A 24962-nucleotide genomic window follows, 5' to 3' on the forward strand; every position below is an offset into this window, starting at 1 on the left:
CACCTAAGATCCTGGTGTTCCTGAAGCTCAAGTGGTAGGGCAAGGTTGGGGGTTCGATTCCCCGGGAACACATGACAAGTAAAAATTGAATGCACTGTAAGTGGCTTTGGATAAAAGCGCCTGCTAAATGCATAGATTTAAGATCCTCAATAACCTCTACTGCTGTGTAGCTGAGAGCGTCTTGACCAGCTGCATCAGTGCGTGATATGGCAACACTACTGTAAAGGAGCGCAAACGTCTTCAGAGAGTGGTGAACACTACTGAGAGTCCACAGAAGAGCTGCATCTATCATTAAAGACAATATAGTTTTAATAGTCTATATTCCTACTTCTGCAGGATAGTTTTTATCTTGTTTCTTACATTGTACATGTATGTTTGTAGTGTATAGTTTGTGTATGTGTGTGCATAGTTTGAACTGTCTTGGCATTCACTGCGGACAGCAAAGAATTTCATTGCTCAGGGAAACTTGTTTTCCTCACTGGGCATATAAAAATAAATGCTTTAAATCATTGAATCCTACTAACAGACAGATAGACTACTGACAGACAGACAGAGACTACAGACAGACAGTAGACTGACAGACTACTAACAGACAGATGGCCATACTACTAACAGAGAGACAGAAAGACTGATAAGATAGACTACTAAAAGACAGACTGACAGACATTATAGACAAAGACAGATAAACAGACTACCGACAGACAGAGAGAGAGACAGACAGACTACTGACAGACAGACAAAAAGAAAGACTGACAGACTACTGAAAGACAAGACAGACAAATGACCAACAGACAGACCAACAGACAGACTATTAACAAAGAAACAGACTGACAGACTACAGACTGATATACAGACAGTTAGAACGATAGAAAGACTGACAAGACAGAGAGATAGACTTCTAACGGACAGACTGACAAACAGAAAGACAGACTACAGGCAGACAGACATTATAGACTGACTGACAGACAAACGGATATACTACTATGGATATAGGGCTCCACGATTAATTGAAATTAAATTGTAAAGACGATAAATCACGATCAGGCAGAAGCTGTGGTTGTAATGTGTTTCTCTGAGTGAAGCACAGTTCTGTGATCAACAGTAAATCTCTATCTGAAGGCCAGAGGGCGCTCTTGTGCAGATGCTCCAAGTACACTTTGTGGTTGAAACACAAGAAATCCCTATAGCGGTTGCTGAATAAACAGAAGATTTAACTGCTTTCATTAATTCAACATGGCTAATAAACACATGACTACGACAATATAGGGTATATCTGAGTTCATCTTTTTATAATTTTCATTATAATAAAGTATATAATAATGCAATGCTATTCATCATGGCCCTTTTCACGGTTTAGAAATATGTCTTATTCTGTGTAAGAAGCCACATCAACTCACAGAAGGATTTATTTCTAACACTAGACTTACATTATGAAGTGAGTTCCACCAGAATTTTTTTTATTAAAAACATTTCATTAAATGTGGTATTTTAACATGCTTTCAGATAAAACATAATTTACTACACAAAATCGTCTGCCATTATGAGCACAATTTTGTGTAGCTTGTCAGAGAACTACGGCTCGGTGTACTAAATGCTGCTCCATTTAAAAGCACGTGCTGGAGATTTACTACTATAAGAGAACCGGCTTTACTAACAAGATGTGCATGACCACAGCATTCGATTAATCGTGCAGCCCTAGACAGACAGACTACAGACAGACAGACAGCTTACCCTGTTCATCAGGACAGAATCTGATCTGGACCCAGCTGGAGGACTGCTGTGATGTGTTGGCCTGCACTCGCAGCAGAAATAAGCCATTGTAATGCAGTTCAGCTCCAGAGAAATCACAGTAATGCTCCCGAACATTGACACACACTGATGTCCAGTACTGCTCATAATTGGCCTTCCGGGACTGATACTCCCTGTTGGAGGAAAGGACAACATGAGTGCACTTTATCTGACAGTACAGCAGTGCTTCCCGAGCCTGTTCCTGAAGCCCCAGTAAATATAAGAAAGTAGGGGTGTAACGGTACGAAAAAAAAAAAAAAAAAAAAAAAATTAAAGTCACGGTTCAGTTCATTTTCGGTACAGTAAGGGAAAAAAATTACAAACATTAAACTGCAGGTTGTTTATTACTATTAACTTTTGTTTACACTTTTTTTAAAATACTTTTTTAATAAAATATATATAAAATAAAAAAAGAATAAGAAATAAAACACTGCTGCAAAGTTCTCCACTAAATAAAATACTCTCAGTCTCAAACCAATATCATATAATAAAATATAATGAAAAATATAAATAAATAACTATGATTACAGTGCAGCATTACCAATCCCAGCTTGTAGGCCTGCTCATATTTAAATTATATATATATATAAATAACTTTTCCAAAGTGTAAAGTGCAGCATCAACAGTTTCAGTTTTTAGACCTGCTCAGATTTCGTTATTGCATTGGACCGAATTAAGAGCAAAGGTCTGTTTAAATGCCGACGGGAGCTGCGTTTCAATTACAATCGTTTTTTTTTTCGTAGTTGTAGTGATGTTCACACTCGTGTGATGCCTTTTGAAAACCTTAGGCCGGTGACACACTGGCATATTACTGCACCTGTCAAACAGTCTATTGTGTCCTTTATCAGTAGGCTTTATATTTATGCTCAACATGAAGTATAGATATTGTTGTCGTGAAGACAAGATCCTGGTCTGTCGGCGGTCTCCCTCTGTCACCTACAGTAACAGCAGCGCGCCAGCGCCGCGTCAGGCACGATTCTGGTGTGTAAAGACACAGAAAACGCGAAGCAGGTGTCACGCAACTGACACGCAGCAGAAACGCCACGCTCACGCCACGCATCCAGTGTGTCACCGGCCTCAGAATCAGCTGCAGGGCGGGATTTGCGCTGAACGCGGAGACTTCCGCCACTTAATATGTTCGTTTGGAAACACGAAAATGTACCTATGTTCCGCACACAAAATATTACATTCAGTACCGAAAGCCCTGTACCGAATGGTCCGGTACGAATACACGTACCGTTACACCCCTATAACAAAATTACAGTTTCCAATTAATAGGTTAAGGTATTATTTATACACAAAAAATGCAATGGATTATTTGATTCGGGACTCATTTCAATCACGAGAATTTGCTATAAATAATGATGCGTCACTTTAAATGATCAGACCATGTTTCAAGAAATGACGAGTGTAAAAACATTGAGAAAGTTATAACATGCGCCTTTGGGGTTCCTCGATGAGGAATATCTGTACATCTAAATTAAAGATCATTGTAAGAGCAGTGGTCAGATTGTAAAAAAAATAATAAATTCAGGAGTATGGTGTGGTCCATTTCGTTTGGGTTTGTCCTGTTGCTAATTTTAACCCAATGATTACAAAATTAGTCTAAAAAGGTTAAAATTTTGCCTTTTTAAACCAACTACTATTTTTAAGCTTTTTTTCCCTTCTTGAGCCAGAAATGGAGGAATTTGGGTCAGTTCTGCTAATTAAACAATATTTTGCTGAATGTGTTTATGTGCTGCCACCTTGGCTGGTTTCGGACTGTCATGGATAAATAAAGATGACAATAAAACTGCCGTTAAATGGAAGCAAATCCCTGTTTTAATAAATGATTTGTTGAATCATTCAAATCAAACGATTCTTTCAAACAGCTGATTAAATTAGAAACGAAAGTGAAATAGCATATTCATGTGCTGATATTCAAAAAAGCACATTGCTTATGCAATGAATATAAAAACCTAACTCAAACATGGGCATTTTTTCTTTCATTTGAAAGATTGTGTGTCTTTAGTCAGATGCATTTAAATGTGACTGTGTTTCAGATGCCATTAACTCAAACTTTTGACAAAAGTGTGGCCTAAATGGCCCTTGTTATCCCGTTAGGTTGGCATTAGGTCAATGCATCATGGACTCTCCATGGGAGAGGTGCTATCAGGTCATCACCAGGTTTCACCATCATTGGCTCTCCATGGGGTGTTATTGTACTATTGGTACCACATTTGTTACCAGGTATAAAGGTCGGGTCTTACAGACAGTGCTTTGGGTTAAGATTGTTTGAAGGATGACATGCTAACATCACTGCTGAAGAACTGCTACACTTCTACCTTCAACTTATTTTATGTATTAAGAGAAATCTAGTACATTGGCGAGCCACCTAAACTACTGATTACACTCGAAGTGATTACATTTCTGGATCTTCTGTATGTGTATGTGGTGTTTACCTGTTGTGCTACCTGTGTGTTTACCTGGCTGTAAGACAAGTTTCCCTTAGGGGACAATAAACTGAAACTGAACTGAACTGGTACTGCCCAGCCAAATATAGCAAAATCTAACACATAGCTTGAATTAGAAGGGCATTTTGACTGCATTCTAATAGGCCTCGTCGCGCAGTGAATGCTTTCTGGACTCTCAAGATGTGTTTTGAAATGTTTTTTACTCGATAATTTCATCTCTCCTATCGTCTCCCAGTCACACAAACAGCACAATGACAATGTCAGGGCAATGTCTTTAAATTCTAATCAAGGAAAAATCATACCTACAGTATTGTTCAAAATAATAGCAGTACAATGTGACTAACCAGAATAATCAAGGTTTTTCGTATATTTTTTATTGCTACGTGGCAAACAAGTTACCAGTAGGTTCAGTAGATTCTCAGAAAACAAATGAGACCCAGCATTCATGATATGCACGCTCTTAAGGCTGTGCAATTGGGCAATTAGTTGAATTAGTTGAAAGGGGTGTGTTCAAAAAAATAGCAGTGTGGCATTCAATCACTGAGGTCATCAATTTTGTGAAGAAACCGGTGTGAATCAGGTGGCCCCTATTTAAGGATGAAGCCAACACTTGTTGAACATGCATTTGAAAGCTGAGGAAAATGGGTCGTTCAAGACATTGTTCAGAAGAACAGCGTACTTTGATTCAAAAGTTGATTAGAGAGGGGAAAACCTATAAAGAGGTGCAAAAAATGATAGGCTGTTCAGCTAAAATGATCTCCAATGCCTTAAAATGGAGAGCAAAACCAGAGAGACGTGGAAGAAAACGGAAGACAACCATCAAAATGGATAGAAGAATAACCAGAATGGCAAAGGCTCAGCCAATGATCACCTCCAGGATGATCAAAGACAGTCTGGAGTTACCTGTAAGTACTGTGACAGTTAGAAGACGTCTGTGTGAAGCTAATCTATTTTCAAGAATCCCCCGCAAAGTCCCTCTGTTAAAAAAAAGGCATGTGCAGAAGAGGTTACAATTTGCCAAAGAACACATCAACTGGCCTAAAGAGAAATGGAGGAACATTTTGTGGACTGATGAGAGTAAAATTGTTCTTTTTGGGTCCAAGGGCCACAGGCAGTTTGTGAGACGACCCCCAAACTCTGAATTCAAGCCACAGTACACAGTGAAGACAGTGAAGCATGGAGGTGCAAGCATCATGATATGGGCATGTTTCTCCTACTATGGTGTTGGGCCTATTTATCGCATACCAGGGATCATGGATCAGTTTGCATATGTTAAAATACTTGAAGAGGTCATGTTGCCCTATGCTGAAGAGGACATGCCCTTGAAATGGTTGTTTCAACAAGACAATGACCCAAAACACACTAGTAAACGGGCAAAGTCTTGGTTCCAAACCAACAAAATTAATGTTATGGAGTGGCCAGCCCAATCTCCAGACCTTAATCCAATTGAGAACTTGTGGGGTGATATCAAAAATGCTGTTTCTGAAGCAAAACCAAGAAATGTGAATGAATTGTGGAATGTTGTTAAAGAATCATGGAGTGGAATAACAGCTGAGAGGTGCCACAAGTTGGTTGACTCCATGCCACACAGATGTCAAGCAGTTTTAAAAAACTGTGGTCATACAACTAAATATTAGTTTAGTGATTCACAGGATTGCTAAATCCCAGAAAAAAAAAAATGTTTGTACAAAATAGTTTTGAGTTTGTACAGTCAAAGGTAGACACTGCTATTTTTTTGAACACACCCCTTTCAACTAATTGCCCAATTGCACAGCCTTAAGAGCGTGCATATCATGAATGCTGGGTCTCATTTGTTTTCTGAGAATCTACTGAACCTACTGGTAACTTGTTTGCCACGTAGCAATAAAAAAATATACTAAAAACCTTGATTATTCTGGTTAGTCACATTGTACTGCTATTATTTTGAACAATACTGTATTTTAAAGAACATTTCATTTGCACAATAGATTTTACATAACACACAACATTACTAATCTAAAGGGGATGGTTGGGGGGATGCTTTTTGTCATTTTTTATCCACCAGGGGGATACCATCCCCGTTTGGGCTCCTTTTAATCAGGAGAATTCTGAAAAAACAAACAAACATAAAAAACATGCAATTTTCCACGATCTATGGATGTTTCATGAAGTTATGAACAAAAGCGTGAAGTGAAATGTTTCTTCTGCTGTGCCTCAAGTGTCCCCGTTGGGTTTTATGTGTTATAGCTATGAGCAATATCGTTGGATCTCCGATTATGACAGGGGAATATATAATCGGGAGAATTTTCCGAAAATAATACTATGCAATTTTGTTTCGTAAACAATGTTATTCTGGGACAAAATATTACTATAGAAGTACTATAAGACTACTATAGAAATACTATAGCGGCTCTAGGATATTATAGAGGTATTGCAGAACATAACATACTTCTGTGATGTTGTTATACCTCTATAATATTTTTAAGCTGCTATAGTATTTCTATAGTACTCTTATCGTAATTCTGTAGTATGTCCCAGATTACTATAGGCCTAGTTTATTATTAGATTACTATAATATTTTGTCCCAAAATAATATAAGATTCCTATAGTACTTTTTCGTAAGAGTATGTCCCCCACCGAATCGGCTTCATTAGCCTACCACTTTAGGTTCGCAAAGATACAATTATAAAATTACTGCAAACCTTTAATCTATCAATATTTATGTTCTATTATGCATTGTCCTTGTTATATGAATAACAGAAACTCATGAAATAATATATATAGGCAGACACACAGTAATAAGATTTATTCAAATGTTGATTTTGACATTAGTGGACATCACCATATATATGATTTGGAAAAATAAATAAATAAATAAATAATAAATGAGCATTTCTAAAGACAGTTCATCTTTTACATAGAATTTCACAAAAATATTAACTTTTTTTTTTCAACATCTTCAGTGAAAGTGCACACAGTGAACGTTTCAATGGCAAGAACAAAAACAATCTGTGAATGTCCTGTTACAGACAGAAAGGTACAACAAAAGATGTGCAATCTAGCAAGTGCACACATGAACTATAAACAGTACTAAAATGGAAGTGGTGCCATAAGATCTCAGTAATTAATCAGACACAACCATCTATTGTGTGTGCATTTGTGTATGAGAAGTTTGTATTTTTTTCGTTTTGTGAGAGAAGAGGCATTGACATAGAATGGAAGCATTAGTCAAAAAGGTGTATAATCTAGCAAATGCACACAAGAACAAAAAATAACTCTGACCATCTTTCAGAAACTAGTGTACTACTAGCCAGTTCAAGTTTTGTATAGATTTCTAAAAATGAACAATAACTGATTGGAAGAACTGATTGAAAGAACTGATGAAATTCATTCATTAGTTTATAAGGCAAACTTGACAGAGATGCACTAGCCTAGCCTAACATTCATGCAGATTTACCAACGCTAACAATGCTGTCATTCACGTTCAACATTCAAGTTAAATCACGACATCATTAAAATATTTCCACTTAAATGAGTTATACCTTTGTGCATCCTTTGGAAATCCATGAAATGCCAAATTGCTTTTGGTGGACTGGTAATTTTTGCAATTTATTGCAGAACACTGCTTGCGTTTTGACCACTTGCTCATCTTCTTCACAGTTTGGTTGTGTGGCACGCAAACTGGCGCTAACGATTTCAGCAGCTTTCAGTCCATAACGTCGGCCGCGCCTCCGCAGCGCCATCTACAGACTGTTACCCATAACACAACAGAGTTTCGCCTCTTGGGCTTCTATACTCTTTGCCTCGGGTTAAAAGGGTTAATAATCCTGCGCACATTTAAACATCATTTTTTACAGCAGTAATGCAAAAGAAATATTAATATTAGATTACTATAAATATAATTCTCTCGGTAGTATTTGTTGTTCTGTCTTTCATTTATGCAGATTTTCCTTCACTCATTTTTACATTACAGTAACAGTGAGAATAAAAACAAAATGGAAGGGAATGGAAATTATTTTATTTGAAACAGGGACATGCACAAATAAACATCAAACTTGTTAAACAAGAGAATATGTCTTGGGCCAGGTTATAGCTACAATTGCTAATTTCCACCTGTAGTCCCTGGTGTGACAAAGCAGGTATGACAAATTTTAAAAAAATAACAATTTTAAATTTCATAGAATTATAGATAAAATGATGTCCATTGAGATTACAGACAAACAAGTTTGCAAAAAACAGAACCAGGGAGGCCATCAACCCATTTACTCTGTCTCCTCTCTCTCAAGCAAACATACCACTTATCAAAGCTAAGTATATCATATTTGACGAGTATTTGACAGTGATGATAATAACATGTTTTTTTTTTATCATGGATCTTGAGAAGATTCTAAAGGTTGTACGACTGTTTTACATGCATGAGACCAGGATGTAATGCAGTACAAAAAGTGGGGGATGATCAATGCATTTAAGTAAGTACTGGATGCTTCAGTGGTGAGAGAGTTTCTTATACATCTAAAATTTACTAAATTAAATTTCAATTTGTTACACAATTTCTTAACGTGAGCTTTAAAACTAAGTGTGGAATCTAGAACTACCCCGAAATATTTAAATGTATTTACATGTTTTATAAGTTGGCCGTTTACTAAAATTTCTGGATAAGTTTTAAGTATAAACTGGTGTGTAAAAAACATAGTTACAGTTTTCTCCACATTTAATGTGAGACAGGAGTCATGTAACCAGTGGTTAACCTTGCTCATGACACTTGATAATTTTTCGGCTACGTCTGTTGCACTTCTTCCATGGGTACATAATACTGTATCATCAGCGTACATAACAATATTTATGCCCTTGCAGACCGAAGGCAGGTCATTAATATATAAGCAAAACAACAGTGGCCCTAGAATTGACCCCTGTGGTACTCCCATAGTAGAGACAAGAGACATAGACAATGTGCCATTTATTTGCACACATTGTTTTTGATTTATCAAGTATGATTTTATCCAATTTTGGACGTTAGTGGAAATTTCATTTTTGGCCAATTTGTGTATCAGTACCTCATGGTTAACTGTATCAAAGGCTTTGCGTAAATCTAAGAAGACAGCTCCCACCACTCCTCTTTGATCTAAGCTAGTTTTAATCTCTTCAAGGAAGTAGCAACATCCAGTTTAAGTGGAATGTTTTTTTCTGAAACCAAATTGCATAGGATGGAAAAAGGACTTCGAGTCTAGATGTGCTATAAGTTGTTCTGCCACAACCTTTTCGATTACCTTTGATGCAGCTGGGAGAATACTGATGGGTCGATAATTAGAGACCACTTGAGTATCCCCAGATTTATGTACAGGGGTGACAATGGCAGGCTTAAATACACCGGGAAAAATATTTTCGTTAAAGGACTTGTTTATAATCATCACTAGGGGTATCATAATAGATGTCTTGTGTTGTTTGAGAAAAGCTGTATCACAACCATATATATCTTTAGCTTTACTATTAGATAGAAGTGAGATTACATTTTCAACTTTCTCTGTGTTGATTAGGGAAAACTTAAAAGCAGAATCATTACAGGTTAAAGCTTGTGTGAGTTGAATTTTTGGTGAACTTAGACTAATTTCTCGTAGCGAATTTATAAAATGATCATTAAAACATTCCGCAATAATCTTATCATCATGCTGGATAGAGCCATCCACCATCCACCGCGAGTTTTAAATGTTTATTTGCTGATTTTTCCCTTCCAAGTAATTTGTCAATGCTCTTCCATAACTTTTTTAAGAGTTTCCTTTTGCTTCACTAATAACATTGAGGAAAAAAAAATTCTCCAGCCTATCTAAGTTGTTGTGTGACTTTATTTCGTAAACTTTTAAAAATTAGATGATCATTTTGATCATTTTGTATTCAATTTTGATTTTAAAAACTTTTTCAGAGAAGCATCCCGTTTTTTCATTAACTCCCAGAGATTTATGTTAAACCAGGGTAGATTCTATATATATTTTTTTTCTTGCACCTTTTAGACATCTAGACAAAATAATAAACAGAAATTTGGAGGAAAAGACTGTCGATATTCCAAAAAGGTGCAGGCCTAATTTTCTTTATGCTAAATATAATTTAGCAGTTATTTTCCTTGGCATTTTGAGATGAAAACTAAGCCCGACCTTAAGAAGCATTTACGCATTGTGTCACACATTAGACCTTGGTCATATCCTTAGTCTACATCTCCTCAAACAGTCTATTACAGTGTCTGTTAGGTCTTATGACCTTTTCTTCACTTTAACAGTAGATTCAATCACAAGCCCAAATAAGCATGTACACGCTGGTCATGTGCATGAAGCAAACACATATAAAGGCTCTTACAGTATATACTGTGCAGTGAAGGTGACGGTCTGGTTGATGGCGGTCTCATGAGGCCAGTCCCACCGCAGCACATAACGGGTGTTGAGTGAGTCCATGCTGACGTTCTCAGGACGCCTCAGATCTCCAAATCCTGCCAGACACACAGAGACACACACACACACACACGGTTTCTGTTTCTGCAGGGTTGAGCATTATAACTGTACTCTGCTCCACAGCTCTCCAGACTCATCTTCATAACCAGCAGTGTGCAGACAATGTGCAGGGTGGACAGCTTCACTGATGTAATCACACAGCCATGAACCTAATTACACTTTCACTTATGATAACATAGATTGCATTTAGTGTGAAATACAGCATCTTTTCAAGAAAAGACAGAGAAGTTTAAAACAAGAGCAACGGAGTGCATTTGTAAATGTAACAAAAGCACATTTACAGTTACAGATTCTTATAATCCATGTGTGGCAATTTTTTATTTCTTAAATGCATAACTGCAGTGTTTTAAATCACTGTATGCCTTTATGACCAGTCTACATAAAGTGATTAAAGCTTGCAGAAGCATTTTTATTGCATGTTTTACTGTGTTTAACCACAGTAGTTCTCTGTGTGTCGGGCCACAACAAATTCAGGTTTAAGCTCAGCATCTCAACTCAGGAAGCTCCCTGAAACAAACACCCATCTCTACAGCACATCTGAAGTAATGTTCATATAGAAACATCTTGTTCCTGAAGGCCCAAATATACTTCAAACGAAATCAAAGAACGAACTTATATGACCTAATTTTGCACAAAATCAAGCCAAAGCATTTTAAGTTTGTTTCAGCAGTTAGGAACAGCTGACCAAAACAAACTTTCTGGGGGAGTTAGTTTTGGCTCCTAAACATCTTTGAGTTTCCATTGGTCTGTGGCATTTACGCAATCAGGGAGTGTGTTCTGAAACTCCACCTTCTTTGGCATGAGAGTTTTTTCCAATTTTTTTTGTTTTATTCAGCGGAGGTGAGGCAAGAGAGAACAATAACTCCGGCCTAGTCACAAGTAACATGAATACACTGGAATGTCGAATAGCTGAGCAGCACAGATTTATCCGCACCTGTACGATCTCTCGCAGGGAGACTTTAAAGATTAAGGGAAAGCATGTACCTCCTAGAAACAAATTGCAACGAATCTTGCTGCTGACCGACCCAGAGTTATGCAAAAAGTGACAAACAAGCATCCGAGACAAGCTTTTCAAAACCATGGAAAGAATTAAATGAAAGAGTAAAGATGTAAGGTAGCAAGTACCAGATACACATTTTAGATGATAGCGCATTGTATTTGTTGTAGATGTGTGTGACAGCTTGGCGCTGCACAGCTTACCCTGAACTGTATTTTCATCGTTTTTCTCAAAAGGAAGCCAGCCAACACTGTGTGACTTTGTATTTGCTTAGCGGTTTTGGAAAATGACTAAGTTCCACTTTATGTCGTCTTTTTTTTTTTTTTAAGCTGTACATGTGGAAAGTGCAGTTTGATGACAACATCGCATGTTGTTTACTTGATGTGCTTAACATTACGCGCCGATAGCTAAGTTAACAACACAGAGATATTTGAAGCAGTTTTACTCACCGCCTGCGGTTCCAACACACGATCGTGACCCTTTTTCGTTGGGATTGCATCATCCTTAAGAAATAAACGATACGCAAATCCGTAGACCCATACTCGAAAAAAACTTTCCAAAACTTGTGACAAACGGGAAGTAGTATTTTGGGAACAGAAATACTCCTTCAAACGTACAACTTAATTTTTGAAACTTTGTCCAAGTTTAGCATGGGAATCCAACTCTTTAACAGTGTAAAAAACTCAGTATGCATGAAATAGCATTTCACCCCCCCTTTAAAATAATTTAGTTTAAACACAGATATCAACGTGTGCTCTTTGGGTCCAATATGTGCGCGCGCGCGCCATCAGCTCCCGGGTGATGATGGAATAAATGACAGCTCAGATTCCAGTTTTACATATTCTCCGATCATAGACGTCACATTTTAAATCCTACCTGTTGCCTTTCACCAATCACTTTAGCTGCTGTCGCATCCCTTGACATGCCATCTCCTTTGCCCTCTTTCTTTTTCTATTTTTAGCCCCCGAGAGCTTTTTTGTTTTATCCATTTCAACGACAACGCACTAACGTTACTGCTGCTCACTCAGCGCTCACGGCCCCCCACCTACTCGCGAGGTACTGTGTCTAAATTCTATGATGGAATATTATGAGGGCACTGGCGCCTGTTAGTCCTCTAAAATTTATATATTTTATATATATATATATTAGTGCTGTCACTTTTGTGAAAAAATCATTTTCGATTTTTAAGACATAAGTGTTCATTGAATCGATCATAAAATCGATTTTCCATGTCTAAAAAAAACCTAAAAAAACACGTTTCCTTTTTCAATGTCAAATAACAGACGGATGTAAAGACAGCGCTGGAAACGCACAAGTCAGCAATATTTCTTATTTATTGGCATTAAGTTTCGTGCAGAATAACAAACAGCAACAGGAGTGCAACATTCTCGAAAAGATATATATGCAGAAGGGACGGCTGCAATAACACAATAACAACATCACTGCAGGCTTCAACCCGGCTGCATTTATGATTTAGGCAATTCAAAAATATCCAAGATTACTTTAAATAATGATTTAATCCATTTCAAACAACTGTTCAAAAAACTAAATTTTAAATGGACTTGAGAACAAGCCATGTGTGTTTTTTATTGAACGTAACCGACACTTAGGCTAGGGGCACTAGACAGGCTTAAGGAAATGCACCAAATGGCTAGGACCATTACAAACAGGAAAACAAGTCGATCAGCATTTCGGGATCCAGAGCAGAGAGTTATTTATTCACTGTATGTCCAGCTGTTGAGAAGACGTGCTCTGACCGCACTGATGTCCAGGGACACTCCGGTCCAGCTGCACAAGGTGTGGGTATTACCGGTCACTGTCAGCTTGCAATGGTTCTTCTCATAACTCAGAATCTCCTGTAACTAGATGCTGAATGAAGAGAATTCACGTCTACCATGCTGCGAGACCTCCAGACGCATGTAAACGTGTCTTTACAGTGACTTAACATTGAAATCATTCGCCCCAGACGCTATATTCACGTTGTTATGAAAGCAGAGAGGTCGCTTTCGACGTCACTTGGTCTTATAGGTGTAAAATTGCTGGTATTTTATATCTAGCTGTCGCAGCACATACTGCACTTTCTGAATTCTTTATTTTTTCTGCTTGTTTGTGAGTTTTGTTATATCTATATTTTTTAATTGTTTAATTCTTTTTAAATTAATACTGTACGTATTTGGTTAAAATCGATTCCCTATTTTCATTTTCAAAACTTTTTTGGGTTGGTCCGATTGATTGTGCAATCGATTTTCGAACTAAAAGTGACAGCCCTAATATATATATATATATATATATATATATATATATATATATATATATATATATATATATATATATATATATACACACACACAACTTTTAATGTACATTTTTATTTTTTATTATAAAAAAAAAAAAAAAAATCGCTTTGGCGCGCATACCCACTTTTTGCACCACTGCTCCGCAGGAACAGATGTTGCAGGAACAGCCAGGTACCACTGGACAATTAAACCTTCTCTGTCCCTGAAGCTAATGGGCAGCAAATATTTCACCACCATTTCAGCGAATAGCTTTGTCGTCTTCTCGGTTCTGCTTGGGTTGCATTTAGGTCTTACGGCAAGTGATTCAGTGCTCGTCTGAGTTGCCGCTCTGTTATCGCCAGATATTTTATATACACATTTTAGATGATAGCGCATTGTATTTGTTGTAGATGTGTGTGACAGCTTGGTGCTGCACAGCTTACCCTGAACTGTATTTTCATTGTTTTTCTCAAAAGGAAGCCAGCCAAAACTGTGTGACTTTGAGGCCATGATTATCGGTCTTCTTATGTCTTTTGAGGCATCAAGTGGGAAGCCAACCAATCAGAGAAAAAGTGCTACCTCACAGCATGGACTTTCTGAGGGGCATTTGTTTTTACCTGGAACTTTATTTAGTTCCTGCGGTGGAGTACCAAAGTCCCAAAGTCCCTAGTTCCTGGGTAAAGTTCCTGCAGTGACGCAGCTTATGACATGCATGCGCATTAACATGGTGACAACACATGCATGTATAATTTGCATTGCGTGATGACGTTAGGTGTTTGTGCATACCTAACAAAATACTCTATTAAAATGTAAAAATCTAAAAGTTGAATGTAAAAATGTAAAAGTCATTAAAGTATTAAAGAGCGCTGAGGTGGAAAAGAGAATGGAAAAACAATAGTAAAATGGAATACAACACATATCCATGATTTCAACCATGTTTAATCCGAAGTAATATTATACTGAATTACAGAGATTATTCTGTAATATCTGTGTAGTATTTTGTTTACAATATATTAACATTCTGTTGCACTTTATTTCACTGTGTATATTGTAATACTATACTTTATTGGCACCTTGGGTGGGTTTTGTGAGAACCATGTCTGGGGGAAGCACTGGACCCACAGGACATGTTGTCATGGAATGTCGGAATCTGATTGGCTGATGAATCTGTCACTAATGCTCGTTACAAATCTGATTCGACGTCTTTCAACAAAAGGCAAGCACTTTCTGTAGAGCAGACTTTATGTAGGATACTCCAGTTCCCTCAACAAAACTGATCATAGACCATTCTGTGGACTACACAAATGAGAATGATATCTAAATAATAATAATAAAAACATTTTTCATACAACTAATTGTTTTATAGGGCCATCAGAGAATGCCCTGACGGCCCACCACTGGATTACTGAAACACATCGGAGCCAAACATGAGAAGTAGACCAGAATAGTTCACTGAGTCCCTGGACACAACACAACACAATACTCGTTATAAATCATAGCTGGCCATTATGCTAATTGTGAATAAGTGTACTATCTATCTAATGCTGTAGATTACAGAGGAAATCACCTGCTGAAGGACGATGAATGTCCAATGTCAATAAGCTAGAGAGTATTTCTGATTCATAATAAAATAATAATACAAATCTGAAATCCGCGCCTACAGACCAATGTGAAAACCATCCCTTAAAACAGCAAACTTGCAGAACTGTAAATATTAAAGTCAATGTGTCTTCTAAAAGTTCAAACAATTAAGACTGTAAGTTACTTTGATTTATAGCTAAAATATAGCTACATTTGCTATTTTTTCACACCAATAAATAAATAAATAAAACACAACAACAAAAACAAAACGTGATTAGGTTTTCCTTTTATGTCACTGTCCTCTTATGTTCAGAAATAAATCACCTGACTGGTCACTCCCAAGTGGTTTCATTATCAGCATCGATTCCGAGTATGATTCAGTGGGCTTTATAACACTTTTAATTGTCACGAAATCACTTTAACAGTTTTGGTTCAACATAGCGTTGCTTCAAACACAGAGCGTTGCGTCATCGCCTGACACTGAACCATGCGGTTATTTAAACATAAGTGAAGTCTCGGTGCGAATTTACAGCGAATCTCGGTGATTCCGGTCTTATTGAGCGGAAATGATCGCACTCTCCAAGCAGCAGCAGACTCGTTCAAGGTGGTCTAAACTTGTTTTACAGTCGCGCAGTGAAACCGTTCTGTGGCAGATGATGAGAAGTAGTTAGAGTGAGTACAGAGTCAGAAGATGAACTCACCCGTGGACACTTTCAGCAGAAGCAGAGAACAGACGCAGAAGCAGCGGAGCGACTTCATGTCCCCATCGAGCTGCGGCTCTGGGTTTGTGCTCGAGGCCCCAACAAACACAGAAGTAACAGTAACGCTTCCGTCATGCGGAAGTGATGTTCAGGCTCCGCTATTACGAAACTTCAGGGTGTGTTCTCCCCAAAACTGAAGAAATAAGCTTGCGGTGCCCAAAGGAGGCACAAGAAGTGTAGCCTACATAACACTTGTCTCATAGTGTCGGATGAATGACTTAAATGGGAAATATGTTCACAGGTTATATTATTTCAGTATTGCGTGGGGTTCGTTTCGTCTGGGAAGCGTGCAATCTGTGATCGAGAGCATTTGCTTAAGTTGGCGAAAGTGTGCAATCACTTTCTTATGCACGCTGTTTTTTTTCAGGTTTCACTTTCAACACGTTTCCAAGATTGGTAATAGAAGGAGGCAGAGCCGATCTTAATTCAAAAGACAAGTTGGTGTCTAATATAACACCCAGATTTTTGACTGTAGAGGAAGAAGCGCATCCGTCTAGTTGCAATTTTTAATCTACAAGATTCTGTGTAGTGTTTTTGGTCCAATATCTCTGTCTTATCCGAATAAAAGAAAATTTTTGGTCATCCAATCTTTTAAATATTAAACACACTCTCTTTAACACACTTTCTAGCATGCACACGTTTTCCGTGCGGCTCGAGCCACGCCTGAGAGTCGGGTGTCACGCGGGCAGTCTGCAAGCTCTAACCTGTTAACATGGGAGCCGGATTAAAAACTGACACCCCACGCAGCTGAGACGCTTACACCACGAATCCAGTGTGTCACCGCCCTTCTTCTACTTCTTCTTCTTTTAACTTTTTATGGCGGATGGCAAACCAACTTTTTGGTGCATTTACCGCCACCGACTGGACTGGAGTGTGAAGCACTGATAGACAAATGTCACCGGCCTTACCAAGGGGCAACATGTATATAGAGTCTGGGAACATGACGTCAGCAACGCAATGCATTCTGGGACATTAGGACACGGACGTAATTAACTGCCATACTCGTAATCATGACCGGCATGGAAAAATAATTTGAATGGAGTGCGATTTTTCAGCTTTCCCGCTGGAAAACCGCACCTTGATCTCAGGTCTCCGAGTTAACAAAGCGGCGTCACATAGCTTGGTTAGCAGCAGTAAGAAGGAAAAGAAGGATTGTCCCTTTGGTCTGATATATACACACGTATGTATGTGCATTTATATTTATATATATATATATATATATATATATATATATATATATATATATATATATATATAAATATACAGAAATGTACGTTATATAAACAACTTTTTTTGGATGTGATTAATCGATTTGACAGACTTAATGTTACATTAAATTTAATTTTATGTTACCTATGCATGAACCACATCTCCTGCATTATCAGTGTTATGCATATTGCATACCACCTGTTACAGTAATAAACGGCAAAATTGATCAATTCTGTATCTCTTTATTTGTGCATCATAACACACTGAGGTTAATTTGTACAGTTTACAATAACACATATTAAAAAGTAAAGGGGCCATGTAACTCGCTCGTTGACGCGGAAAATGTGTAGGTGCTGCACCCATCCATTTGTAAATTGCAGGTGAGACTCAAGAGATTTATCATTTTTAAACTGAACAGAGGTGTACGCTCTGACACTACAAACAAGGTTAGAAAATACATTGGGGAAGGTTACGAGCGGCAGCTCTTTAAGATCATCCGACCACTCTTTGTGTTCGTGCAGATTGAGTTCGGTAATTGTCTTGATTTTTTTTCTAAATACCGCATCTTTGCTTCCTCGTTGAGTTTTTCTTTATGTGTAATCTTACACTTGATCTGTATGTCATGTCACTTTCACTTTTACTGATAAGCGTGTCCCAAAAAATGTCCGCGACTACCCAGAATGCAATACGCCGTGACGTAGTTTCCCAAGCTCTATTGAAAATAGAAGGGGACCTAGGACGGATCCTTGTGGAACTCCATATTTTGCTGGTAATAAATGAGATCTGATCCAATCCAATCCACTTTATTTCTATAGCACATTTTACAAACAGAAAGTTTCCAAAGTGCTGCACAAAATATTCAGAACATACAAAGCAACTAAAATATATAGAATTCAAAAGATAAAAATAATAAATACCACAAAGGACCACACTACTCACATGCAGTTAAAAGCCAAAGAATAAAAATGAGTCTTTATACGAACCTTAAAACACTCAATTGTAGGGGCATAGTTCCATAGTTAAGGTCCAACCACAGAAAATGCCCTCTCCCCCCGAGCCTTAAGTCTTGACTTAGGGACTGCAAGCTGTAGCTGGCCCTCTGACCTCAGTGTCCACGCTGACGTATACATTGGGATGAGGTCCGCGATATATACTGGGGCCAGTTCATTCACAGCTTTAAAAACAAACAATAAATACTTAAAATCAATCCTTAAACGAACAGGAAGCAAGTGCAATAAAGCAAGAATTCGAGTTATATGAACGCGCTTTTTGGTTCCTGTTAAAAGTAGTGCTGCAGAATTTTGGACTAACTGTAAGCGTGAAAGTGCCTTTTGATTTATACCAATATAAATTGCATTACAGTAGTCTAAATGAGAAGAAATAAAGGTATGTGTAACTTGTTCAAAACTGTTAACAGGCAAAAACGGTTTAACTTTGGCTAAAAGGTGAAGATGATAAAAACTACATTTCACTGCTGCATTTATTTGTTTGTTTAGTTTAAAATGACTGTCTATTTTTACCCCAAGGTTAGTTACAACAGGATGCACAAAATCATTGAGGGTGCCCAAATCTATCATGGGAGTAGTGGGGCCAAACTGGATAATCTCTTTTACTCTCATTTAGTTTAAAAAAATGTTGAGCCAACCCCGCTTTGACGTCATTTAAAATAATCAAGAAGGGGTGTCAGGGGGCTGCCTTCATGCTTTCTGATTGGCATATAAATTTGATAATAAGTTTAAAGGCACAGTTGATGAAGTAGAGTTCCCCATTTTAACAAAAAAGCATCTCCCTGAAATATATGATTGAAACCACTTTAGGGCAGTCCCCCTGACTCCCACACAGTTTTCCAGATGAGATAAAAGAATTTTGTGGTCAACTGTTTCAAAAGCAGCAGTGAGATCTAAAAGCACTAAAATGGCTGAATCACCAGAATCTGTCATTAAAAACAGGTTATTAAAAACCTTTAAAAGTGCAGACTCGGTGCTATGATATACGTTAAAACCTGACTGAAAAGTATCTAGGATGCCATGTACTTCCAGAAAAGACTGTAGTTGCAAAAATACAAATTTTTCCAATATTTTCGATAAAAAAGGTAGCTTTTTGAATATGATAATTTGAAACATTTGTGGACTCAAGTCCAGCTTTCATAATCAGTGGCCCAATCACTGTATTTTTACAAAATGCAGGCACATTTCCAGAAGACAGGCTTTTATTTATAATTTCCTCAACATAAGAGCCAATCATTTCCCACACATCCTAAAATTGTGGAGGGACAGGGTCCGTAGAGGATGTGGAGGGTTTAATTTGATTGATTAATCTTTGTAAGACATAAAAATGAAACTGACTGAAACTGTCAAAAAATAGCTGAACATTGCATGTTTAAGGAAAAGTTTAAAGAAAGGGGCAATATATTGTCTCTGATATTCAAAACTTTTCTGTAAAAATTTTTTTTTTCCCACAAATATCAGATGAAAATTCAATAGAAGTGGATTGTGCAGGGTTCAACACAGACCCAATAGTTTTAAAAAGAACACGTGGATTTTTGACATTTTGAGAAACTATTTCTGTAAAATATTGTGTTTGTTTAACTTTAAATTTTTTTGATAGTTTCTCCAGCTGTCCTGTAAAATCTGATAGAACACCTGCAGTCCTCCTTTTTCCACCGATGCTCTGCCCTTCTACACTCTCGCCTGACTGCGCACGTGGCTTCACAGGACTAATTGCTCTTATTGGAGTTACAGTGTCCAGGACCTCAGAACAAGTTGACAGAAAAACATTTGTTAATTACTCTGTATCATAGGCACCGGAACTACTGTTTGCTTGCACATGAGCAGCAAAAAAGGAAGAAAAACACGAGGATGTGTCGGGCTTAAAAGTGCGGCCATGACGCAGAGGAGCAGGTGGCTTTGCTAAATCGTTAAAAACAAAATCAAACATGACAGGGCAATGATCCGAAAAAATAGCATCAGACACTAATACATTATCAATAGGCAACCCATAGGACGATACAAGATCCAATAAATGGCCATGTACAGCATTTGTGTGGATCCTGCAACATGTTGAATTAAATTAAAACCATCAATCAAATCTAAAAACTCTTTCACCAAAGCTTTTAAAGGGCAAAAGACATGTACATTAAAATCACCAACAATTAGAATCTTATCATAATTTGTCCTCATAACAGCAATAAAATCAGGAAAAATCCTTAATAAACTCCTGATTATGCTTTGGTAACCGATATATCACCGCACACAGAACAGGATTTCGCGCACCCAGTTCAAAACAGCTTAGCTCAAATTAAGTAAAAGCCATCGACAATGGCTTACAATGTAAGCGACACTTTAATATTGTGGGAATTCCACCTCCACGTCCAATCGTACGCAGTGTGTTTATAAAAGTACACTCTGGAGGTAACAGTTCCGAAAAGGCAATGGATTGGGTTCACTCCACGTAGCCGAGATCGGCAATGGCTCACAGTAAAACACTCATCCAGTTTACCGACAACAGGGACCAGATAGCTGCCAACAGGAGCGAAAAAGGCTGAGATATCAGGTGATAAAAACAAGTACTCTTGAGGGATACTTGCGTAAGACAACGCCAAATTTGGAGAAAGTGCTAACCAGGATTTCAGCCTGACTAGCCTACTGCTGCGTACTCCTCTGCACCGGCGTTTCCTAGGAAGCAGAGCCTTCAGGTGGAGCAGGTGCTCTGGTATATCAGCCAGATAAAAAGGGGGCGACTTTGAAGATCCCTTGTTGTTATATTCAGCACACGAATCCACCAAAACTTTAATATTTAAGAGCTCTATACGATCATACGTCCGCAGAGAGTCAGTGGTCCTGATGATATTTAATAAAAACAGTATAAAACTTACAACAGCCAGGAGAGCCAAAGGACGAGCTAGCCACGCCGGTGCCATTACAGTTCCTTTTCCTTTTATGACGGAATGGGGAGATGACTCCCCATTTAAATAAACAAATTGGTAGAAATCGGACAGGTAGGATCTAAACCATCTTAGAGCCTGCCCTTGAATACCTGTATAGTTTTGTAATTGTTCTATGAGTATGTCATGATCTAAGGTGTCGAACGCTGCACTAAGATCAAGTAAAAATATAGCTGCAAGAAGCAATTACGGGGCCAAGCACTCCAACGGCAAATGTAGGAGCTAAGCATGGCATGGAGCATCACACCAAATGCATTAATGAGCAATAACAGCAATTTTAGGATTATTGTAATTGAAATGGCTAAAAAAAAAATCATAAATACCACCTCTAGTAGCATGATTACTTGGTTTATCAAGTTTGACCAATAGGCGGCGCTGTTATAAAATCAATTTGGTGTACTCTGTGTGACTTTTCAATGACACACACAAAGTTTGGTGTTAATATGCCAAAGCATTCCAGAGATACAGCCTCAAGTGTCATTTTGTCATTGTGCCTCAACTTCGTCGCTGTGGTATGTGAAAACGGTTTTGTCTATCAACACAAAATCTATGACTTTGAGTTAGCATCATCTGAAGATCATCTGATTCGAATTTGGTGAAAATCAGACCTACGGTTGATGAGGAGTTCGAAAAAGTAGGTTTTCAACATAAATCAAAATGGCGGACCGGAACTTCAGTAAACACTGGCATATTTAGTATCTATGTTATCGGCATAAGCCAGGGAATATTTTGAGCCCAGGTTCATTCAAATAGGGTAATGCAATAAAAGTTATTAGCATTTTTTAAAGTGTAATTATTCATGGTTAATGAATGGTTTATTACTCTTGACCAATAGGTGACGCTGTTACCAAATTTATGTGGCATAGTCAGTGTGAGGTGTTGATGACACATATAAAGTTTGGTGCAAATATGTCAAAGCTTTGTGGAGATACAGCCTCAAATGCATTTTGGCACCCTTCAAGCAAATTCGTTGATGAGCTAAATAAGAACCGTTTCGTATATCGATACGAAATCCATAACTTTTTGCCAACATGGTCTGAAGATGATCCACGTCAAATTTGGTGAAAATCGGACTAACGGTCTAGGAGGAGTTAGAAAAAGTAGGTTTTCAACATTAATCAAAATGGCAGACAGGAAGTATGGCCAATTTTCGCAGAATTGGTATCAATGCTCTCGACATCACCCACAGAATATATGTAGACCATTTTCATTTTAATAGTCTAATGTATTCATAAGTTATTAGCATTTTTGTGATATTTCATTATAACTCTGAGATTTTTGTAATATTTTCATAACGATACGATAATGCATTCAAAAAATACAGCATTTTGAAACATAATTCAAAATGGCAGACGCCTAAAATGGCCGACACAAGAAAATTTGATATCATTCGACTCGACATGACTCACTGAATCTAAAAAGACCAGTTGTGTGATTTTTGGCCAAACCATTCAGAAGTTATAAGCCAAAATATGCATTTTTCATATCTCCTGAACACTAGGTGGCGCTGTTTCGAAACACTGCAGGTAGTCTCGGGTCATGCTTATTATAACACACACCAAGTTTGGTCTCAATATGCCAAACCGTTGCCGAGATATAGCCTCACGTGTATTTTTGCGTGCTTTTCTGAAATTCTTCATACAGATCTTTTTTTTTTTTTGCAGGAAGGAGCTCAATTGAGCAGACACAACTTTCTCTAAAATTTTAGACATAAATGGAAGATTTGAAATGGGCCTATAATTTGCCAGTTCACTAGGATCTAGTTTTGGTTTCTTAATAAGAGGCTTGATAACCGCCAGCTTGAATGGTTTTGGGACGAGTCTTAAAGATAACGACGAGTTAATGATATTGAGAAGCGGTTCTTAGGCTACAGGTAACAGCTCTTTCAGTAATTTAGTGGGTACAGGATCTAATAAACATGGTGTTGGTTTAGATACAGTGATAAGTTTATTTAGCTCTTCCTGTCCTATAGTTGTAAAGCACTGCAGTTTATCTTTGGGTGCGATGGATGAAACTGAAGTGTTAGACGCTGTAGAATCTACATTCGCTATTGTATTTCTAATGTTATCTATTTTATCAGTGAAGAAATTCATAAAGTCATTACTATTAAACGTTGGTGGAATATTTGAATCAGGTGGCGTCTGGTAATTTGTTAACTTAGCCACTGTGCTAAATAAAAACCTTGGATTGTTTTGGTTATTTTCAATGAGTTTGTGTATATGCTCTGCCCTAGCAGTTTTCAGAGCCTGTCTATAGCTGGACATACTGTTTTTCCATGCAATTCTAAAAACTTCTAAGTTAGTTTTTCTCCATTTGCGTTCAAGACTACGAGTTTCTTTCTCGAGAGAGTGAGTATTACTGTTATACCATGGCACAGTACGTTTTTCTCTAACCTTTTTCAATTTGATCGGGGCAACAGCTTCTAATGTATTAGAGAAAATAGTGCCCATGTTGTCAGTCCTTTCATCTAATTCATGTGTATTTTTGGGTACAGATAGCAGTTGAGATAGATCAGGCAGGTTATTTGCGAATCTTTCTTTGGTGGCTGGAACAATAGTTCTGCCCAGACGGTAACGCTGAGACATATAGTTAATATCAGTTATACGCAGCATGCACGATACAAGGAAATGGTCTGTAATATCATCACTTTGAGATACAATATCTATAGCAGTTAGATCGATTCCATGCGATATAATTAAATCTACTAGTGTTTCATTGTATTATCAACGTGAATATAAAATCTCCCATGATTAGCTATTTATCAATTGTAACCAGAAGGTCTGAGAGGAAATCTGCAAATTCTTTCAGGAATTCTGTATACGGCCCTGGTGGTCTATACACAGTAGCCAGAGCAAGAGATACATTAGATTTCTTTTGCATGTCTGACAGAGTAACATTTAGCAGAAGTATTTCAAAAGAGTTAAACCTGTATCCTGTTATCTGGGTAACATTGAGAATATCACTATATATTGTTGACCAGTCTGACGGGGCTCATGCTTATAATAGTAGTTTGGTGGAGTCGACTCATTTAGACCAAAATAATCATTTGGTTTTAGCCAGGTTTCAGTCAAGCAGAGTACATCAAAACTATTATCTATGATCGTTCTATTTACAATAACTGCTTTTGGTGTGAGTGATCTAATATTTATGAGCCCAAACTTTAAAAATTGTTTTTGTTCATTTACTTTACATTTTTCTGGTTTAATTACGATAAGATTTTTTTCTAGATCCTACATTAAATGTATGTTTTGACCTCACTATTCGGGGAACAGACACAGTCTTAATAGTTTTTACAGCGCAAGTACTTTTAGCATTTAAGCGGGTGGAACAAAACTCATCCTAATGGTTATTTGAGAATTGTCTTACTAGTCACATGGAGCGAAGTGTCCTGGAGATGTTGTCAGAGAGAAGCTCCGCTCCGACTCTGCTGGGGTGTAATCCATCAGCGCGAAACAGCCTAGGACGCTCCCAGAAAAGA

At 37.7% G+C, this 24962-nt stretch overlaps 1 protein-coding gene across 1 annotated transcript in view; it reads right to left on the reverse strand.

Moving 5' to 3' along the window:
* Nucleotides 1–16434, reverse strand: part of LOC113109134 (interferon alpha/beta receptor 1a-like) — a 59815-nt gene extending 43381 nt beyond the window's left edge. The window contains exons 1-3 of the mRNA XM_026272703.1: nt 16273–16434; nt 10566–10695; nt 1732–1922 (exon numbers count right to left, since the gene is read on the reverse strand). Of these exons, the coding sequence (XP_026128488.1) occupies nt 1732–1922; nt 10566–10695; nt 16273–16330 (379 nt within the window). The 5' untranslated portion in view covers nt 16331–16434. The remainder of the gene's footprint in view (nt 1–1731; nt 1923–10565; nt 10696–16272) is intronic.
* Between the last annotated feature and the right edge of the window lie 8528 nt (nt 16435–24962).

Source organism: Carassius auratus, chromosome 9 (genome assembly GCF_003368295.1).
Source record: "Carassius auratus strain Wakin chromosome 9, ASM336829v1, whole genome shotgun sequence".
NCBI classification, from domain to species: domain Eukaryota; kingdom Metazoa; phylum Chordata; class Actinopteri; order Cypriniformes; family Cyprinidae; genus Carassius; species Carassius auratus.